General features: G+C 43.1%; 1 protein-coding gene across 1 annotated transcript in view; it reads right to left on the bottom strand.

Annotated features, from left to right (window-relative positions):
- Positions 1 to 16233, bottom strand: part of Bpifc (BPI fold containing family C) — a 39378-nt gene extending 23145 nt beyond the window's left edge. The window contains exons 1-6 of the mRNA XM_027392486.2: positions 16110 to 16233; positions 10698 to 10818; positions 7017 to 7145; positions 5163 to 5318; positions 4998 to 5061; positions 3070 to 3130 (exon numbers count right to left, since the gene is read on the bottom strand). Coding sequence (XP_027248287.1) covers positions 3070 to 3130; positions 4998 to 5061; positions 5163 to 5318; positions 7017 to 7145; positions 10698 to 10818; positions 16110 to 16233 — 655 coding nt within the window. The remainder of the gene's footprint in view (positions 1 to 3069; positions 3131 to 4997; positions 5062 to 5162; positions 5319 to 7016; positions 7146 to 10697; positions 10819 to 16109) is intronic.
- Positions 16234 to 19890: the final 3657 nt, after the last annotated feature.

Below are 19890 nucleotides of genomic sequence, written 5' to 3'. Positions count from 1 at the left end.
CAGTCCTGCCTATCCTCTCCTGTCTAGCTAGTGGCCATTAAGCCCGTTATTAAGTCAGTTGGAAGTTGTCTTAGGCAGATGAGGTAAAACTGAGACATCTTCACATAGCATAATCAAATATCCCCAAACAGGACTGGGTTTCATTCGATTGAGTTGTTGGCCAAGGGGATCCTATAGAAGTGCCCAAACAACCCAGGCTGCTCCCAAGACAACGATGGATTGTTTTCTGAGAACCAACAGCCTGGCCCCATTTCTGAGGACAACACCCACACAAATCATTGAACATGGAGAAATCTAGCTGATACCTACATGGATCCTTCGCATCTACATTCTAGTGTTTGTGGTTCGGAAAGGTCTTCTGCATACTACTAAAATAGAAACATAAACACCAACTCAGTCACAAAACCTTTGGCCTACAATTTGTCCTGCTTGCAAAATATGCAAGGGCAATCAGTGGTGATACAGAAATTGTGGGAGTAGCCAAACAATGGTTTGACTTAAGGCCCCTCAAGGACTTGTAATCCATACCTGTCATTGCTTGAGTAAACAAGAGCCAGAGACCTAGGGTAAATCCAAACGCTACTGGTCTACAAAATAGTGTCAATAAAATGACCCCTAATGATATTCTGCTGCACTCAAAGATCAGTGCCTTTTCCAGTCATCAACAGAGTGCTTTCCCTGGCAGAAGATGGGAACAGATGCAGAGACCACAGCCAGACATTATGCAGAGAAAAAGTCTAAATGGGATGTCTCCATCACCACCCCACCCAACCCCCAGAGCTCAGGGAATCCTGTGGAAGGGAAGGCACAAAGAGTGCAGCGTCAGAGGGGATGGAGGACATCAGGAGAACAAGGCCTTCTGATTCAACTAAGCAAGACACATATGAGCTCACAGAGACTGAAGCAGAAAGCACAGGGCCTACATGGGTCTGCACCAGGTCCTCTGTGTAGATGTTATAGCTTTCAGCTTAGTGTTTTTTTGTGTGTGTGTCTCCCAAGTATGAGGAGAGTGGGTCTCTGACTCTTCTGCCTGCTCCTGGGACTTTTATCCTTCTGTTGGGTTTCCTTGTCCAACTTCAATAGGATGGTGTTTGCTTCATCTTATCATATTTTATTTTTATTTTGTCATGTTTGATTGTTATCTCTTAGAAGCCCATTCCTTACTAATTAGAGACAGAAAGGGAGTGGATCTGGAGGGAAGGGCAAGTGGGGAGGAACTGGCAGGAGTAGAGTGAGAAGAAACCATAATCAGGATATATTGTATGAGAAAAGAATCTATTTCCAGTACAGGGAAAAATGAAATGAAGAAGAAATTAACACAAAGATCCTTATTAATATGAAATCATACTATCAGATTGAGATGCTTCCAACTAATATTAGAGATTCTGTATAGTTAGAACTTCATTTCTTTCTTTCTTTTTCCCCCTCTGTGACAGGATTTCTCGTGTGGCTTTGGAGCCTCTCCTGGCACTCACTCTGTAGACCAGGCTGGTCTTGAACTCACAGAGATCTGCCTGCCTCTGCCTCTGCCTCCAGAGAGAGAGAGAGAGAGAGAGAGAGAGAGAGAGAGAGAGAGAGAGAGAGAGAGAGAGAGAGAATCACTATTGCAATAGAAATAGTTTTGCTAGCCTGGAACTCCCTGTGTAGCCAAGAGATGGCAGTGAAGCTTGGAGATGAAGATGCTAGCTCAAGGTGCACAATGGATGGGGCTCATCCTTCACTCCCTTCCTTCTGATGCACTCTCTTTCTTTCTGTCTGCACCATGCATCCACTTTCAGTGTTTCTTTAAGGGGATGACATCAGTTATTTTGATGACACAGCTGTTTTTTCAGGCATTTGACACATGTCAGATGTATCCCCTACTTCCATTCACTGGAACAACAAAACATGCCTTCCTTCTAGTGTTGCCAGGTTTCCCTATATGAAGATGAAAAGAGTTGGTTTCCTGTAAGATTCCCTGAGCTGTTAAACAGGTTGTCCCAGGTACCTGTAAGGCAGTGGGCTTGCCTGTAATCTATGAAGATAGATAGAAGATAGAAACTACATGCACAGTGATTGTGGTCCATCCTCTGCCTATTATTTCTTATCCCTTCATCAGTTCAGTATTTATTGGCCTGACAGCCAGGTCCTGTAACTGATGTTAGAGCAAAGGTCCTGACACCAAGGATCTCAGAGTGCAGAGGAGCAGGAGACAGACATATGGCAAGGAAGTCACAATCCAGTACAGGAAGAACTCCCTTGAAGCTAATCTGCTGACTCAGGGTAAAAAAAATCCCTGAATACTTCTATAACCCTAGAAACTACTGCTGTGGGGACCAGGAAAGTACTGGTGTAGAAATGGGCAATGCCTTTAATTCTAGTACTTGGGAGGCAGAGGCAGGCAGAATCCTGTGAGTTCAATACCAGCCTAGCCTACAGAATGAGTTCCGGGACAGCTAGGGCTGTTACACAGAGAAGCCCTGTTTCAAAAAACAAAAACAGAAGAAATTTATGCTCAATAAAGGTCTGCTAAAAGAACAAACTAAAGGAGAAAGGGGCCTCTTCTCAGTAGAGCAGGCAGTGTGAGCAAAGTCAAGGAGAGAAAGGAAGTGGAGGCAGCTTGATTGCTAGAGGAGGGAAAGATGAAGCAGAGAGAGAGGTGGAGACAGAATGAGCCCAGATGTGTGGGAAAAGATGAAGCAGAGAGAGGTGGAGACGGAACAAGTCCAGATGTGTGGGCTTACTACATACTGCAGGCAGCCCCTGAAGGGTTAGAGAAGGCTAGACAGATGACCTGGTCAAGAAGACGGATTAAATGCCAAACCTTGAATTAGAGCCAGAGAGGTCTTTTCACCTCAGCTCTGCCCACTGATTCCCGAGACCCACCTTCTGCTGCAATAGCTAATCTGGCTATAGCCAAGGAGTACATGTGCCATGCATAAGGCTTGTCCTATATGGGGTCCTGGGACTTTACTTTTTAGAAGGAAGAAAAGCAGAGTGACGAATGGGCACTTTGCTGCTTAGGAAGAAGACTTGGATAAGGTTTGAAGTTGGGTAGAGAACTATCCAGAAGACAGTTCCAAGACTCACCCTCCAGGGCACTGATGTTGACATTGAGTGCATCCACTTCATTGATGACAATGGGACAGAGCTGGACCAAAAGAATTTGTGAAAACCCATGTTACCATACTGAAAAGACCTTCTGTTTAGCAGACATTATCCCTGTGGCCAGGACAATGCTTCTTTAAGTCAGTTGATGCTCTTAGCCTTCAGCCTCTGCAGCAAGTGCCATGTGTCACTGAGGGCTGGCTGAGCAACTGAAACCACACCCAACTAGCCCCACAAAAGAGCTTGGCTTTTCTCTATGGACATGTTGAGGCATGTGCTCTGTCCATGGTGTTGGTGTCACACCTGAGGAACCTGCTGTGTGAGCAGCTGTGTCTTTCCTGACTGGGCGCCACTGTCTCCCATTGTATCAGTGGCTGGCTCCAAGGCCTGCCTGGAGTGCCTTCAGTTGGAACCTTCACTTTCACCTGGGCTAATTGGGGAGACCATGAGATTAGATATCCACTTAGGACTCTGTTGCTGCCTCTCCTCCTCCTTTCCTTGAGACAAAGTCTCATGTAGCCCATGTTCGCTTTTGGATTTTTTTATGCAGTTTAAGATGAGCTTGAACTCATGATGCTTCTGCCTCCACCATCTAGGTGCTGTGATTACAGGTATGCCTCATCCCATCCAGTTTATGTGTTGCTAGGGATCAAACCCAGGACTTCATGCATCCTAGGCAAGCTCTTTACCAACTGAGAGACATCACAGCCCCATTTCTTTTTTTTTATGATAAATGGGTATTTATTGGGGAATAATTACATAGAAAAATACAAAGAAACTCAGGAGCACTTCCCTGTCCTTCCTACCAGATGGGCTGACCCACCCGAAAGACTGAGGGAAGGAAAGCCACACCTCAAGCTTCTCTCCTTCCACTTCTATCCGCTTGAAGCTACACCCAAAGGGGTGTGGTCACCGTTACAGGTTCACAGACCAGTTGCCTGCATGAAGTGACCATTTCAATGCACTTGTTTAGCTGGTGTGGTCTTGTGCGCAGCCCCATTTCTATCTTTCTGAAGGGGGTGAATGCCAGCAAAGCTGACTCCAGAGAGAAACTACTAAGTTACAAACACTGATGTGTCAGACACGTGCTCAGCAATGTTCATGCAGTATGATGGTTTCAGGACAGGCTCTGCAGCCAGGCCCCTGGAGTAGAAACCACTGGCAATTCACTTTCACAACCCGACTTTAGTCTCATCACCTGCAGCACGAGGATGGTTAGTACATCTACCTCATCAAGTTGTGAGGAGAAACTGAAATAGTCTGGAGAATACTGCTTAGCTCAGACTCTGTACTCCGTAAGTCTGCTGCTGCCATTTTTGGGGTCAAGATTGTATGTAGCCCAGGCTAGCTTCAAACTTGCTACGTAGCTGGAAATGGCCTTGAACTTGTGATCCTCCTGTCTCCACCTCCCAAGAACATTCTTAATGTATTTCTTGGCAATACTTGTCATCACCCTGCTCATTCCTTACCTACTCAAATCTTAACGTATATTTCAAGGCTCAGTTCCCTAAATAAACATTTCTCCCAGGAAACTTTGCAGTTCTCTAAATTCCTTCAGTTCAGTCTCATCATCAAGTAACCATGCATTAAATTCGAGCCCTGGTTCAGCTATTGCTTTACAGGTCTGAGGGTTTTTGTTGTTGTTGTCAATAGTCCCTAGTCTAGCTTGGTCTGCTGAAGAACAAAATGCTTGCCCACTTTATGGCGGGGAAACTCGAGGTGGGGGGTTATTCATCTGTGTCTTTCTGCCACAATGCTTGAACTAAGAGAAACTAAATTGCTTAGAATAGGATGAATTAATGTGTCTTGCATGGTGTTTAGCATACAGTTAGTGCTCAATAAATGTTTATGATAAAAATATCAAAGTATGATAGCATTTGACAGTGGTTGTCTAACTTTTGAAGACTTACCATTTCGTTTAAATTCCTCAAAATGGGTTTCTCCATGGGCTCGGCAAAGGAGTTATACAGGACACTAGGAAAAATGAAAAAGGGAACTTATCAGGGACCATGAGATACCAGTGGGAAACCTCTCTGAGTGGCAGTCAGAGCCTCCACCAGGCTGCTGTCACTCACCTGAGGCCTCCAGAAAATGAGACTCGGGCATGGCTCACTTGGGCACGGCAGTCTTGGAGTTCCACGGCTGGGTGACCAAGGTTATCACGGGTGAGGACAATGATGCCAGTAAAGTAGATTCCAGAGAGAAACAGATCAGCAGCTCCTGAATCTTGGCTGTGCGGAGAGAAAGGGAAAGGTTACCCAAGTGTGAGCCACACATGGAGATGGGTCTTTTAAGCTCTCTGGGGGACAGGGACTTTGTCATGCTCATATCAGAGTTCCTGACACCTACAACAGACTCTGGAGCACTGCATGTGCCAAATGGATGCTTACCGAACAAATGAAGTGGCGATTGTGTGAATAGACAGCTGGGGACACTGTGCTTCTATTGTCCCCAGTGCTCTGGTGCTGGCAGTGGCTGAGCTAAGGTGGAGCACCACTCTATATACAGTGTTCGTTTTGAGAGGGAGCACCAGGTAAACATCTGGGCTGTGTGAACATGGGGAAGTGAAGCTTAGACTATGGCCATGAGGCAGTAGAGCATGCGTTGCTCAAGACTTTGCACACGACCCTACACAGAGTAATTCCCCAACATTTAGCATGGAGGCTAAATCAAGGAAGTGAGGGAGTATATGAATCTATGTTGCTTATGGGGGAACATGCTATTTATCTGCAATCTATTAGCCTGGAAAAAGGATACATAGACAACAAATGGTTGTAGAATAGCCTTGTGAATGATTGAATGTGCTATTCTGAGGTGCCAACCAAGATAGACCTAACCATTACACTGTGTCAATGACTTGTCCATAGAAATTGGTTTGTTGGTTTGTAGGTATACCTTGTGTTCAGCTTTTCTTCCTCTCTCCTTTCCTCTTCTTTTTCTTTTCCTTCCTTCCTCCTCTTTTTATTTATTTATTACAACTGGGTGAATGCAGGTGCCCAAGAGGATACCAGAGCCCCTGGAACAGGAGTTATAGGCAGTTCTGAGCCACTAAGTGGGTGCTGGGAACTAAACTCAGGTCCTCTGCAAGAGCAATCAGTGCCCTTAACCACTGAGATATCTCTCCAACCCAGCTCTTTTATTTCTATTATTTCCTTTCTTCCTTTCCCCCTCTCCTTCTTTCCTTTCTTTTCCTACTCTCCCACACATGATCTCATTCTGTAACCCAGATGGTCAAGAACTCACTGTGAAACCCAAGCTGGCCTCAAACTTGCACTAGTCTTCTTGCCTCTGTTTCTTAAAATATTTAAATTACAGGCATAGAACCAGCACATCCAGCTTCAACCATTTTTTCTTCTGTTTGAGGGCACAGAGACCTTTTGATTGGGGAAGAGCTAACTATCATCTTCCAAGCTCTGTGTGAGACAGCAAGCTCTGTTTCCCGTTCGTTGACTCTGCAGATGGGGAAATGCACTAAACATCTGGTTCAGGTTAGTGGACCTCAAATGTGGAAGATTATGAGAATTTCTCTCCCAGCCCGGCCTCTAGTTCTTAGGGGTTTTTGGTTTTTGTTTGTTTTGTGTGTTTGTGTGTGTGTGATTTTGAAACAATCTCACTGTGTAGTTCTGACTGTCCTCTGTAGACCAGGTTGGCCTCAAACTCATAGAAATCTTCCTGGTCCTGCCTCGGTAGTGCTAGAATTAGGGTGTTCCACCACCACCTGGCTCTTAGGAAGTCTGGAAAGCTCGGTTGCTCTGCTTCTAAGAGAGAGAGCCCTTCCTTCACCTCCCTGCCAAGTGTGGTTTCTTGAGTCAACTCTCACCTGGTAAAGCTCTTGAGGAAGTATGGACATGGAAAGACAGAAGCCTACACTGAAAACAGCAGCGTATTGTTTGCATTTTCCCCAGCGAGGATGTCAGTGGGATACTCACAAAAGCGGAGCCCTGACTTCCCAGTTAGCGCTGATGTTGGCAGTGCCATGGTTGCTCAGTGCTCTGATTCCAACCCCTGGCACAAAGGCCAGTGAGCTATTTGGCAATGAAAAGGCATTGATCTTTATGCTGTAAAATAAGAAACAAGAAAGTGAGGGCAACATTTATGGACATTGCTAAGGCGAGCAAATTGGAGGCTGGAGCTGCCCTGAGATTGTGAATTCCTACAGAAGAAGAGGCCTCCCAGCTCTCTAGCCGGGGTGCCTGGGTGTGGTCTCGTGAGTCCTCTTAGCAAGAAGCAATTTCGAGAGGAAGCAATCAAGTTTAGAACCAAATTTGTAAGTAATAAAATAATATACTTCTCAAATTTCTTTTTGGTGTGTGTGTGTGTGTGTGTGTGTGTGTGTGTGTGTGTGTGTGTGTGTGTGTGTGTGTACATGTGTGTGTGCACACTGAGACCACAGGAGGAACCAAGTGCTCTGTCCTACCACCCTCCATCTTGTTCCCTGGAGACTTGGAGGTAGGCAGGTGGCTAGCAAAGTGGTCCTCCTGTCTCTGGTGCCTGCAGGGCTCAGGTTACAGGTCTATAAAGCCCTGCCTGCTTTTTACATGGGTGCTTGAGATGTGAACCATGAGCTCATGCTTTTTTGCAAGTATTCTTGTCCACCAAGCCATCTCCCCAGCCTTTTGGTTTCCTTTAAAAACAAAAATAGGTACAACACTGCCATTATATATATAAAAGAAAAAAACATAATGGCAGTGTTGTACCTATTGTTGTACATATATATATATATATGTACATTGTCCATTGTTTATATAATGGAAACAGCCTTGAGAAGGATTTTGGTGTATTCTATAGCAGTTATAAAGAATAGATTAACAAAGCATAGTGGTACACACCTTGAATCCCAGTACTCAATGTACAACAATATATACCATATATACCACATATATATATGGTATATATATACCACTTTCAGTGTTTCTTTAAGGGGATGACATCAGTTATTTTGATGACGCAGCTGTTTTTTCAGGCATTTGACACATGTGTCAGATGTATCCCCTACTTCCATTCACCGGGACAACAAAACATGCCTTCCTTCTACTGTTGCCAGGTTCCCCTATATGGAGATGAAAAGAGTTGGTTTCCTGTAAGATTCCCTGAGCTGTTAAACAGGTTGTCCCAGGTACCTGTAAGGCAGTGGGCTTGTCTGTAATCTATGAAGATAGATAGAAGATAGAAACTACATGCACAGTGACAAAGTATTGTGATTTGGGTGATTCCCAACTGTCTGTTCTCTTGGTAACCACTTGACTTCAAAGCTCACTTTGGCCCTCCCAGTATCCATCAGTATCCCTGTAGGGTTCTGGTGTAAGTGCAAGCTCTAGCTTAGAGATGAGAAGATAAGAAAAGCCTGTAAGTCATATGTAAGTGGTAGAACCAGATCTGGAATCCTCTGCAATCTGACTTCAGGCTCCTAATCACTGGGTCCTGCCACTCCATGTATTATACAAGGAGCACTTGACCTGGATTCAAGGTTTGTACTAGTTGTACAACCTTGAGCAAGGCACTGTCCTCTTTCAGTCAATGGTTCAAAAAGAAGTGTTACTCACAGGAAGGTTGGGAAGATGACGTGGAAATGAGGTCATCCTCACCTAATTGATGCACAGGAGAAAGGCACTGCTCTGAGCTGAGACTGGGAAAAGTCCAGAACATACATGTGCTACCTGATGAATGAACCCGCTGTTTCCTTTCCTATTCACTGTCTCCTGCCTGCCCCCTACCACACACCCCGCCGAGTCCCACTGTGAGAAGAGAATAGCAGAGATTCAGAATAGTAGTGACACCTATAGGTCATCCTTCCCTCCATGCCTCCCACTCCCCAAGCCAGGATCTCTCTATGTAGTTGTGGCTGTCCTGAAACTCACTATATAAGCCTGCTTCAGTCTTCTGAGTACTGGGATTCAAGGTGTGTACCACTATGCTTTGTTAATCTATTCTTTATAACTGCTATAGAATACACCAAAATCTTTCTCAAGGCTGTTTCCATTATATAAACAATGGTATAGGGAACATCCCTGTACACATTACTTGTGGACTATACTTTCCCCAGGAGAATACTGAGAAGTGGAATTACTGGGTCAAAGACTATATATACTTCTATGATTACTGTTGATTTTCAATTTTGTATGATCCATAATCACTTAGAAAATTTCTAGACTAGGATAACTGAGGTGGGAAAATCCATCCTCAGTGTGTATTCACATGCATTCTCCCAGACAACCAGCAATGATGAGCATGTCTATGCATTCACTTATTAGTCTTTTGTCTATCATTTTTTTGCCCTTGGATTTGACATACAGCTAAGGATGATCCTGGACTCCTGATCTTCCTGCCTCCAACTCCCAAGTGCTAGAAGTACAGTTGTGTGCCACCACACCCAGTTTATGTAGTACTGGAATTATAAGCATGTACTACTATGGTTAGCTAAGAGTCAGCTTTTGAATTAAAAGTAAGTAAATAAAAATATAGTTTCTCTGTTACACAAATCACATTTCAAATGCTCAATAGCCATGAATGATCAGTGTCTGTGGTTTGGAAAGCACAGAATTAAAATTATATTAATCTATATGCTCATGCCAGCAACATATGAGCATGCCCATTTCTCCCCATCTTCTCCAGAACTTATTTTATAGCTCTCCCTGTACTTTTCTGCTGTGTCATTATCATCGTAGCTAAATGATTGTCTTTGTAAATAAATATGTAATGCCGATCTCTCCCACAGAGTATCAAGGGCAAGGACTTATACCTGTATTCACTATAGCATTCTTTGTGTTTAGAACAAAGCCCTGTGTGAGGTAGCTGCTCAATAAACACATGTTGAGCAGCTGGCTTTCTGCAGGTGAGGAGATTTGCAAGGAACTTTCCCTGTACCATCTCCTTTACAACAAAGACACCTGCTGATTTTTATAAAAGGTTGACATTAAATCAAGGTGATTATTATTGCTAAGGGTTAGAGCAATAGGCAACTGAATGACAGATCACAATAACTCCTTGGGAAAGCGGATTCTACTCTGCCCTCTGAGATTGATCTCTAGTTTGACCACATCCTCTCCCTCCTTTGGGGAATCTTACTGGATCCCAGTTGCCATCTGAATATCCATTTCCCCTTCCCTAAACATCCCTGGACATGTAACTAAGTTCTGTCTTTTGTTGTATAGATGGAATGTGGTTAGGTTAGAGCCTCAGACAAAATCTCAAAAATGAGAAAACTAAGCTGGGTGTTGGTGGCTCACGCCTTTAATCCCAGCATTCGGGAGGCAGAGGCAGGCGGATCTCTGTGAGTTTGAGGCCAGCCTGGTCTCCAGAGTGAGTGCCAGGACAGGCTCCAAAGCTATACAGAGAAACCCTGTCTCAAAAAACCAAAAAAAAAAAAAATGAGAAAACTAACAGAACTTTTAAGAGTCTTTTCCAGTGCCTTTTTCCCTTTCAGCTACATGAAATATGCATCAGATAGTTGGAACCATAGTAGCTATCTTGGGCCACGAGGCAAACTTGGGAGTAGAAGTCAGAACTTAGATGGTGAAGCAGAAAAAAAGCTAAAGAAGGTAGGGTTGTCATAGGTTTCTCCACTGGGTTTGAGCCCCTGTGATATTAGACACTACTCCCTACTCTCTTACTTTGAAAAGTTGTACTTTACGTAGTCAATCTTCAGAAACTCAAGAGACTCAGAACCTTTCAGATCTGGGATGGCAATTTCCTTTGCCATTTCCTCCATCATTTTCATCCCAACTTGAACACCTGTGAAGGAAACAGGAAGTGTTCCTTTATACAAGGAAGATGACAGTGACATAATATCTATAACCCTACAGATGCAAGCATTGTGTAAGTCCTGATGCTAGGTAAGAAAACAGCACCCCTACAAAGGGGGTATTGTCTCTGTTTCACATATGGAAACTCTAGTCCTCAGAGAGGTGGAGGAACTTGCCTGAGAGCACAGGGCTGAAATGAGGAGACATTTTCATTACATGGCCAGGGCTGTGATGGAAACAATGAAAGATATTCTACACAGGATGTTACAGTTGCCACCAGGCCCATCTTGCACATGTGAACAAGATTAATTTTTCCCCAAGATTGTATGGGCTCTGGAGAGCTATGGGCCTAATTCTGAGCAATTGGGCTCCAGAATCTAGGTTATGGCCAGTTTCACAAAGTTATTTTCATTCTTCTTTCTTTCCAGATTATTTGAACTCAGATGTTTTCAGTGAAAGGTTCCTGAGGCTTAGGGAACTACTGAACCACTGAAATTCTAGTGAAAGACAGTGAGTGGTTGTGTGCTTACACAACTCTTTTCAGTGGAAAGGAGTTACAACAGTTTTCCAAAGGATCCCCAGACTCAGAAGAGATGACTAATCACTGCTTCTGATTTGTTTAGGAATAACCCACTAATTTCTTTGTCTGGAGGCCTGTGTGTGTGCGTTGGTGGAAATATTGATAAAAGTAACTTCCAGGGCTGGCTAAGCAGGTAAAGAGGCTGTCAAGCCTGCTAATATGAGTTTGATCCCCAGAATCCACACAGTGGGAGGTGTAAAGAAGCTGTCTTCTGGCCTTCTCATGTGCACTATGGCACATGTACCAACATATATGTCTGTGTGTATACACACACAATAAATAATAAATGTAATAAAAATTAAAGTAAATGAATGCAACCTTGCCTTTCTCCCTTACTTTGCATTCAAGTTCATTCCAGCTGTCCTATCCCCCTGGAGCGGTGGAGCAGGCCGAATCCTCTACAATACTGTGGATACAGTTGTCATATAGTCAGAGTATGAAAGGAGAGAAGATAAGAACCAAAGGAAGAGCCAGGCAGTGGTGATGCATGCTTTTAATCCCAGCACTCGGGATGTAGAGGCAGGCGGATCTCTGTGAGTTTGAGGCCAGTCTGGTGTGTTCCAGAGTGAGTTCCAGAGCAGGCTCCAAAGCTACACAGAAAAACCCTGTCTCAAAAAAATAAATAAATAAAAACAATCAAGGGAAGTACTGGACTTAGTCTTGAGCCCAGCACTGTCTCTCACTGACTTGTGTGACTCAGCCTTTGTGTCACTCCCTTTCCTCATCTGTGACATGGAAATGACAGTGACCAGGAAGGGATCTGTTCACACATATGAAAAGGACAGTCACTAATATTATCTAGGCATTTCGTTTCACTAGGTTCTGTTCTCAGTGCTTCAGATATGTTAATTTACTCATTTCCTCCCACGGCTGAGAGGTGGGTACCACTATTGCTATCTCCTTTTGATATACACCCCACAGATACTACTAATAATGAGCACAACAAATCATGTTCTATAAAAATATGGAGGTGTATAATTGGTGAGGCTAAAGTAGGAAGGGTTAGTTTGTATGGAGTGCCTGTGTATGTCAAGACTGTCCATCGACTCTACATAAGTTCTCTCCTTCCAGTCCCCAAACAATTCAGTGATATAGGCCTTGCCCTCACTTCACACATGATGCAGCCTAGGCTTCGAGTGAGTCAGTGACTTGCCCATGAGCCCACATCCAGTGATTGTCATCAGGCTTTGAGGCACAAGGAACAGAAATAGGAGCATATGTTGTAGGGTAAGGCAGAACTTAGCTGTTTGGAAATATTTCTCCACTTTTGGTCAGGGAGTTCCCCAAGTTTTCCAAAACCATACAGACTATTGTTACTGCTCTTAAGTGCTCACAGAACTAGGTAGTGAGACACTATTGCTGAAGACACCACATGCCTTGCTTAGGACATAGAGAAACCAAGCTAGAACTTGTCTAGAAGCTTCCTCCCTGTTTGCTAGCTCTCATAGTGACAGAAGGTGCTTCATAGGCTGCTAGGGTGAACTTCCAACAGTTTTACTCAACTGTGAATGCTGTGTGAAACAATATCAACCAGGCAAGATGATCCTACTGATGTAATAGTGGCAACTATGTTATGGGGTAACTAACTCTTTTCTTATTGGATTTACTACTTGGACCACGACTGGGAGTTCATATGTTATACTGTAAACCTGATCAGAACCCCAAGGCTGCGGGGGAGGTCATAGACCCTAGTAGGAAAGTTGTTTTGCTACATGCCAATCAAATGACCTTCTAAACAGCTTTGTTTATTCACATATATTATTGCTACTGTCAGACTTGGTCAGAAAAATCTTTTTTAATGTGATAAGTAGTGACGTCAGACTCATAGCTAATCAAAGTAATGAGACCAAGAGACGGTTGAATGCCCAACTGTAAATGAGGATACCTGTATCATCTCCCTCCAATGCTCAGGGAACATCACAAAAGAAGGGAAGAATCTAAGAGCCAGAGGAGGACCTCAGAAGTGGTGTGGAGCTCTGACGTCTGTCCATAAAGTAGCTTCTATATTCTTGAACCCATAGCAACTGTGATTGCCTACATAAGAGATGCACCTATTGGGCTGGTTGACACCCTGTAATGGAAGTGGGGGGGACTCACAGGGCCCCATCCTTCCCTGAGGATGCATACAGTTAACGGTTGGTAAGGGAGGGGGGACATTTTCATGTGTGGTGTAGTCTCTGATAAGGTGCCTATACTTCTGTGACCAACCCTAATTGGGACACACACTCACACTCTCTCTCTCTCTCTCTCTCACACACACACACACACACAAGGGAGCTAGGTAGGAAGAGGAAGGGGATTAGTGGAATTAGAAGGGTAATAAGGAAGGGTAACAATATGATCAAAATACATTACATATATGTATGAAAATGTCACAATGAAATATAATATTTCATATTAATTACATATAGTTAACATATGTTAATAAAACATTTTAAAATAGTATATGCAGGGATTAGAGATGCAGATCAGGTGGTAGAATGCTGGCTTTGCATGGATGAGGCCCTGGGTTCTAGTTCCAGTACTAAAACAATAATGTTAAAAATATACATAAAAAGAAAAGAGAGAAGAATATTTCTTTAACATTCATTGGGTGAAAGTGTGGCCCCAGTACAGTAGTGTTTAGAGGGTAGGGCAGTGAGAGGTGACTGGATTATGAGGGCTCTAACTCCATCGAAGAGTTAATCCATTGATGAAGTCATAACCTAATTGGTTATTGGGAAGTGGTGGGAATTTAAGGAAGTAGGGTCTAGGTAGTAAGGAGTAAGTCATTGAGGAGATGCCCTCGAAGGAGATGTACTGCCTGTAGCCATATCTGCCCTTTCTGTTCCTCAGCAGTCATGAGATAAGCAACTTGGCTTTACCTTGCACAATCTCTGCTGGGATGGACTGCCTCATCCAGGCCCAGAATTAATCATCGGCAGCAGCAGGACTATGGACTGTAACTTATGGAATTGTGGGTCCAAACGTATCTTTTAAGTTGTTTTATTCAGGTGTTTTGTCACAGTGATAGACAGCTGACTAAAACCAGAAGTGAATTTATACATTGCCTTCACTGCTGTCATGAGACTCCTAACATTGCAAGGTCCCTTTCTGTGAAATGACATCAGCTTCTTCCCAGGGCTCATATTGGATTGCTTTCTACAGAAGGCCCACGAAGCACATTCATAGCCTGACATGGTAAATACTGAGATGATTCTGACTCCAGTACCTTCTCATCTCCATGGCTCCTTCCTGCATTTTCACAGGTGAGCTCATTTGGTTCTCCTTCCAGTTAAGATGTAGGGACCAGCTACTCATCACCACTTCTCCAGATGAGACAACCTACCTGGCCAAGGCCATGCATTGAGCAAAAGGGTAGAACTGATACCCACACCATGCAGGTGGACCTTAGAGCTGTTAAGTGCTATGACTTACAAGGTAGAAAAAACACTTTAATACTTTTACAGGATACTTATTTCTGACATACATGTTCTATATACACAGACATATCAATATAGGAACTAGATACTCACATGATGTGCATTCATATTCCTAGTGCCTGTTTATATATAATATTGTTCACATAACAGTTATATATAACAGATTAATTATAGACTCTTTGTGCCCCATGAACTGCTGGGGAAAAGATAAGGAGTTGTACAATCAGCTCATCTCTCTCTTCCTTTCCTCTCCCTCCCTTCATTTCTTTTATTTCTTTTCTTATATAGCATGAGAGTCATTCTTGGTTAGACTGAGGGATTTCTTGGTTAGATTAATAGTGCTTGGATTGGCTGCTTTTGTTAAAAAGAATAGGCAGAGACCTGGTGATCTATATTCAACTAATCTGAGGAAAAATGTGACAGGAGAAAAATAGGTCCATATATATATATATATAATATTTATTTATTTATTTATTTATTTATTTATTTATTTATTGGGGTGAGTCATGACAGGGTTTCACTGTATAGCCCTGGCTGTCCCAGAACTCATTCTGTAGACCAGGCTGGCCTCAAACTCAAGACCTATATCTGCCTCTGCCTCACAGTGTTGGGATAAAGGTGTGCACCATTACCACCCGGCATATATTTTGATTTTACAGCCAAGATGCTCTGTACATGACATTAGGTTAGCTCAATCAAATCATATTCTAACGTTTTTCTGTTTCCAGTCTTGCAAAAACCCTCTAAAAGTACTGACTACTAGTCTCTCAGTCTAAGATCCCTTTGAACATTTACTAAATGTGGTGGAGCTTCTTAAGAATAAAACACAATGGTCCATAATAAATTTTGTGTATGATTTAGAGTATCCTAGGTTTCCTTCCTTTGTAAGACAGGGTCTCACTGTGTATCCCAGGTTGACCTAGAAGTTGCTATGTAGACCAGGTTGTCCTCAAAGCCATAGAGATTCTCCTTCCTCTGGAGTGCTGGGATTAAAGGTGTGGGCTACTACACTCTTTCTGATGTATTTCTATTTAGAGCCCAGATATATGGGGGCGGGGTGGGGGGAGAAAGAGAGAACATCTGTAAGTTTGAATATGCCTCTCAGCAGATGTCTATTTTGTGGGCAACACTTTCTTCCCAGGTATCTGGTACATCTTCATAAGGGGTTAGTTAACCCCACTGAGATTTAATCTCAGGCCCAGTTCACAAAATGCTCGTTTGGAACACAGGCCACACCAAGGGCATTTGTAGCTTGACTTCTAAATAAATCCAACTCACCATAGTCCAGTGCACGCTGGGTGATCCTTGCCTTGATTCCAGGGTAAACAGCCTGGGAGGAGGAGATGTAGAGATTCCACAGGAGGAAACAGGCCCAGAGCACTGGGACCTGTTTTGTTCGCATCTGCAGTGAATCAACATTTAGAGTTCCTTTAATTTGTTTTACTTCCTCATCTGTCAATTCATCCAGTGTTTCTAGGCTTTCTTATTTTCATTGCTCAACATCTCCAGTTTTACCCATCCACCCATTCGATTACCAACTTATGTACCCATTGAACATAGCAAAAATAGGTTGTAGATGTAGAGATGATCTGCATATGACCCCTCATCTCTGTTTCCCACAGACTAGCGGGTGAGCTGGATGTGGTATGAGCACACATGAATGTTTATGATAGGGATATACCCTGAGAAGGATCCTGGGTTAGGTAAGGTGTGGAGCAAATACATTTTAGAACAGATAAGTCATGTAGCCTTATAGCCACGAAGCAATCTTTCAAATGCTTAAAGACTACTGGTTGCAACCCTTATCTACAAGACTGGATGTGAGCAATTAGCATGGCAGTCAAGATCTCATTTAAGCCAGGCATGGCGGTGCACACCTGTCATCCCAGCATTAGGGAGGCTGAAGCAGGAAGATCAGGAGTTCAAGACCAGCCTTGGCTACTTAGCAAGTTCTTGAGACTCTGTCTCAAAACAAATTAAAACAACAAAACAAACAAAAAGAATCTTCTTTCATTGTCTCTGTATTTCTTAGCTGCTATACTCCCTCTTCTAAGTGATAGTGTTCCAAATGGGGCAGTCAGAACCATCTGCTTTCTTCTCATTGATTTGTCAGTCCTCACACACCTGTGGGCCTTTGTTCAATTCTCCCAGTGTGTGTGTGTGTATGTGTGTGTGTGTGTGTGTGTGTTCGAGTGCGTGAGTGTGCACGTGCACAACCCCCAATTCCCATTCCCAGTCCTGCACTCTGGCCACCCATCCATAGACTACTGGGTGAATCCATTCTCTCAGGTCAGCTCCACTTTCCTCTGTGACAATATCCTCTACTGTGCCATTTCATGAACGCATGGTTCATCACATCCTCCTGTCACACTTGCATAATGAATGTGTCTTAGTCTGGGTTTCTATTGCTGTGATAAAACACCATAACCATCTCTGTTCTTCCAGACCCAACCACAAGTTCATTCCTAGTGCTGAACAGAAAACCAACTGATGCCTCTCCTTCCCTGGTCCGTACTGCCTGTGGATTCCCCACCCCCACCCCCCATATGTTTTTGCTGTGCCCCAGCCCCCAACTCAGGTGGACATCTCCTTATCAACCATAGGCCACTTGAGATCAAGGGATTACAAATAGGAAAGGAAGAAGTCAAAGTACCATTATTTGCAGATGATATGATAGTATACACAAGTGACCCTAAACATTCCACCAAGGAACTCCTTCAGCTGTTAAACACTTTCAGCAAAGTGGCTGTATATGAGATTAACTCATAAATACTAGTAGCCCTCCTATATACACATGACAGACTGATATAGAAATCATAGAAACCATACCCTTCACAATAACCTCAAATATTATAAAATATCTTGGGGGTAACTCTAACCAAACAAGTGAAAGACCTGTATGACAAGAACTTCGTCTTTGAAGAAGGAAACTGAAGAAGATAAGGGAAGATAAAAAGATCTCCCATGCTCACTGATCAATAGGATTAACATTGTAAAAATGGCTAACTCACCAAAAGCAATCCACAGATTCAATGCCCAACACAATTCTTTACAGACCTTGAAAGGACATTCTTAGCTTCAAATGGAAAAAACAAAAAAACCCAGGATAGCAAAAACAATCCTGGACAACAAAAGAAATTCTGGAGATCTCATCATTCCTGATTTCAAGCTGTACTACAGAGCTGTACTAATAAAAACTGCATGGTATTTGCATAAAAACAGAAACTTTGATCAATGAAATCAAATTAAAGACCTATAAATAAATCCACATATCTATGGAAACTGAATTTTTGGTAAAGAAGTCATAAATACACATTGGAAAAAAAGACAACATCTCCAACAAATGGTGCTGAACATAGTGGAGCAAGTGTCCTTGTGGTAGGATGCTGATCCAACTTGGTGCAAATAGATCCACGTTTATCACCCCACACAAAACTTAAGTCCAAGTTGATCAAAGACCTCAACATTAAACCATATACACTGAATCTGATAGAAGAGAAAGTAGGGGATAGCCTTGAACTCATTGGCACAGGAGACAACTTCCTGAACAGAACACCAATAGTGCAGGCACTAAGATCAGCAATTAACATGGGACCTCATGGGACCTCATGAAAGTGAGAAGCTTCTGTAAGGCAAGGGATACCATCAATAGGACAGAATGGCAGCCTACAAAATAGGAAAAGTTTTTTTTAATCAACTCTACAGCTGAAAGAGGACTAATCTCCAAAATATATAAAGAACTCAAGAAACTAGACATCAAAAAAACAAATAATTCAATTAAAAATGGGGTACAGAGCTGAAAAGAGAATTCTCAATAGAGGGAATCTCAAATGGCTGAGAAACATTTAAAAGAAATGTTCAATATTCTTATCCACCAGAGAAATGCAAATCAAAACTGCTTTGAGATTCTATCTTATACCTGTCAGAGTGGCTAAGATCAATAACACAAGTGACAGCTCATGCTGGAGAGGATGTGGAACAAGGGGAGCACTCCTCCATTACTGGTGGAAATGCAAACTTGTACAGCTACTATGTAAATCAATATGGCTGTTCCTCAGAAAACTGAGACTCAATCTACCTCAACATCCAGCTGTACCACTCTTGAGCATATACCCAAAGGATGCTTCATCCTACCACAAGGACACTTGCTCAACTATGTTCATTGCAGCTTTATTCATAATAGACAGAAACTGGAAACAATCTAGATGTCACCCAACAGAATGGATAAAGATATTGTGGTGCATTTACACAATGGAGTATTACTCAGCTATTTAAAAAGTGACATTATGAAATTTTCAGGCAAATAGATGGAACTAGAAAAAATCATTCTGAGTGAGATAACCCAGGCCCCAAAGACAAATATGGTATGTACTCACTTATAAGTTGATATTAGCCATTAAATGAATGAATCAAGCTACACTCCATAGACCCAGAGAGGTTAGGTAAAGAGGATGGCTATAGGGGGATGCATGTATCTCCCTGGGTAGAGGATATAGAATAGATTATATGGGTGGACTGGGGAGGGAGGGGACAGCAATGGGAGGGATCATGTGGAGGGACAGGATGGAGAAGGAGAGTGCAAGGAGACAGTAGAAATTGGGGGGCATCTTGAGGGCAGTGTGGAAACCTAGTGCAGTGTAAACTTCCTGGAATCTATAAGGGTGACCCTAGTGAGGACTCCTAGTAATGGAGGATAAGGAGTCTGAACTGATCATCTTTTGTAGCCAGGCAAGGCTTCCAGTGGTGTGACTGGTTGTATTTGGTTGAGTTGTTGGCTGAGGGATCCTATGGAGACCCCCAAACAACCCAGGTTGATGCTAGGACAGAAGATCTTTCTCTGAAAACTGACAACGTGGTCCCATTTCTGAGGACAACATCCACATAATGCATTGAATCTACAGAGGTGGAGCTGGTGCCTGCATGGGGCCTTCAACCCTACGTTCTAGTCTCTTTGGTGCTCTATAGGCTATCAAAAGAGGAGCATTGACACCAACCCACCCACAAAATCTTTGACTTACAATCTGTTCTGCATGCAAGATGTGTTGGAGCAATGGTGGTG

The sequence above is a fragment of the Cricetulus griseus genome, assembly GCF_003668045.3.
Source record: "Cricetulus griseus strain 17A/GY chromosome 1 unlocalized genomic scaffold, alternate assembly CriGri-PICRH-1.0 chr1_0, whole genome shotgun sequence".
Taxonomy (NCBI): domain Eukaryota; kingdom Metazoa; phylum Chordata; class Mammalia; order Rodentia; family Cricetidae; genus Cricetulus; species Cricetulus griseus.
This window is presented reverse-complemented; position numbering and strand designations above follow the sequence as displayed.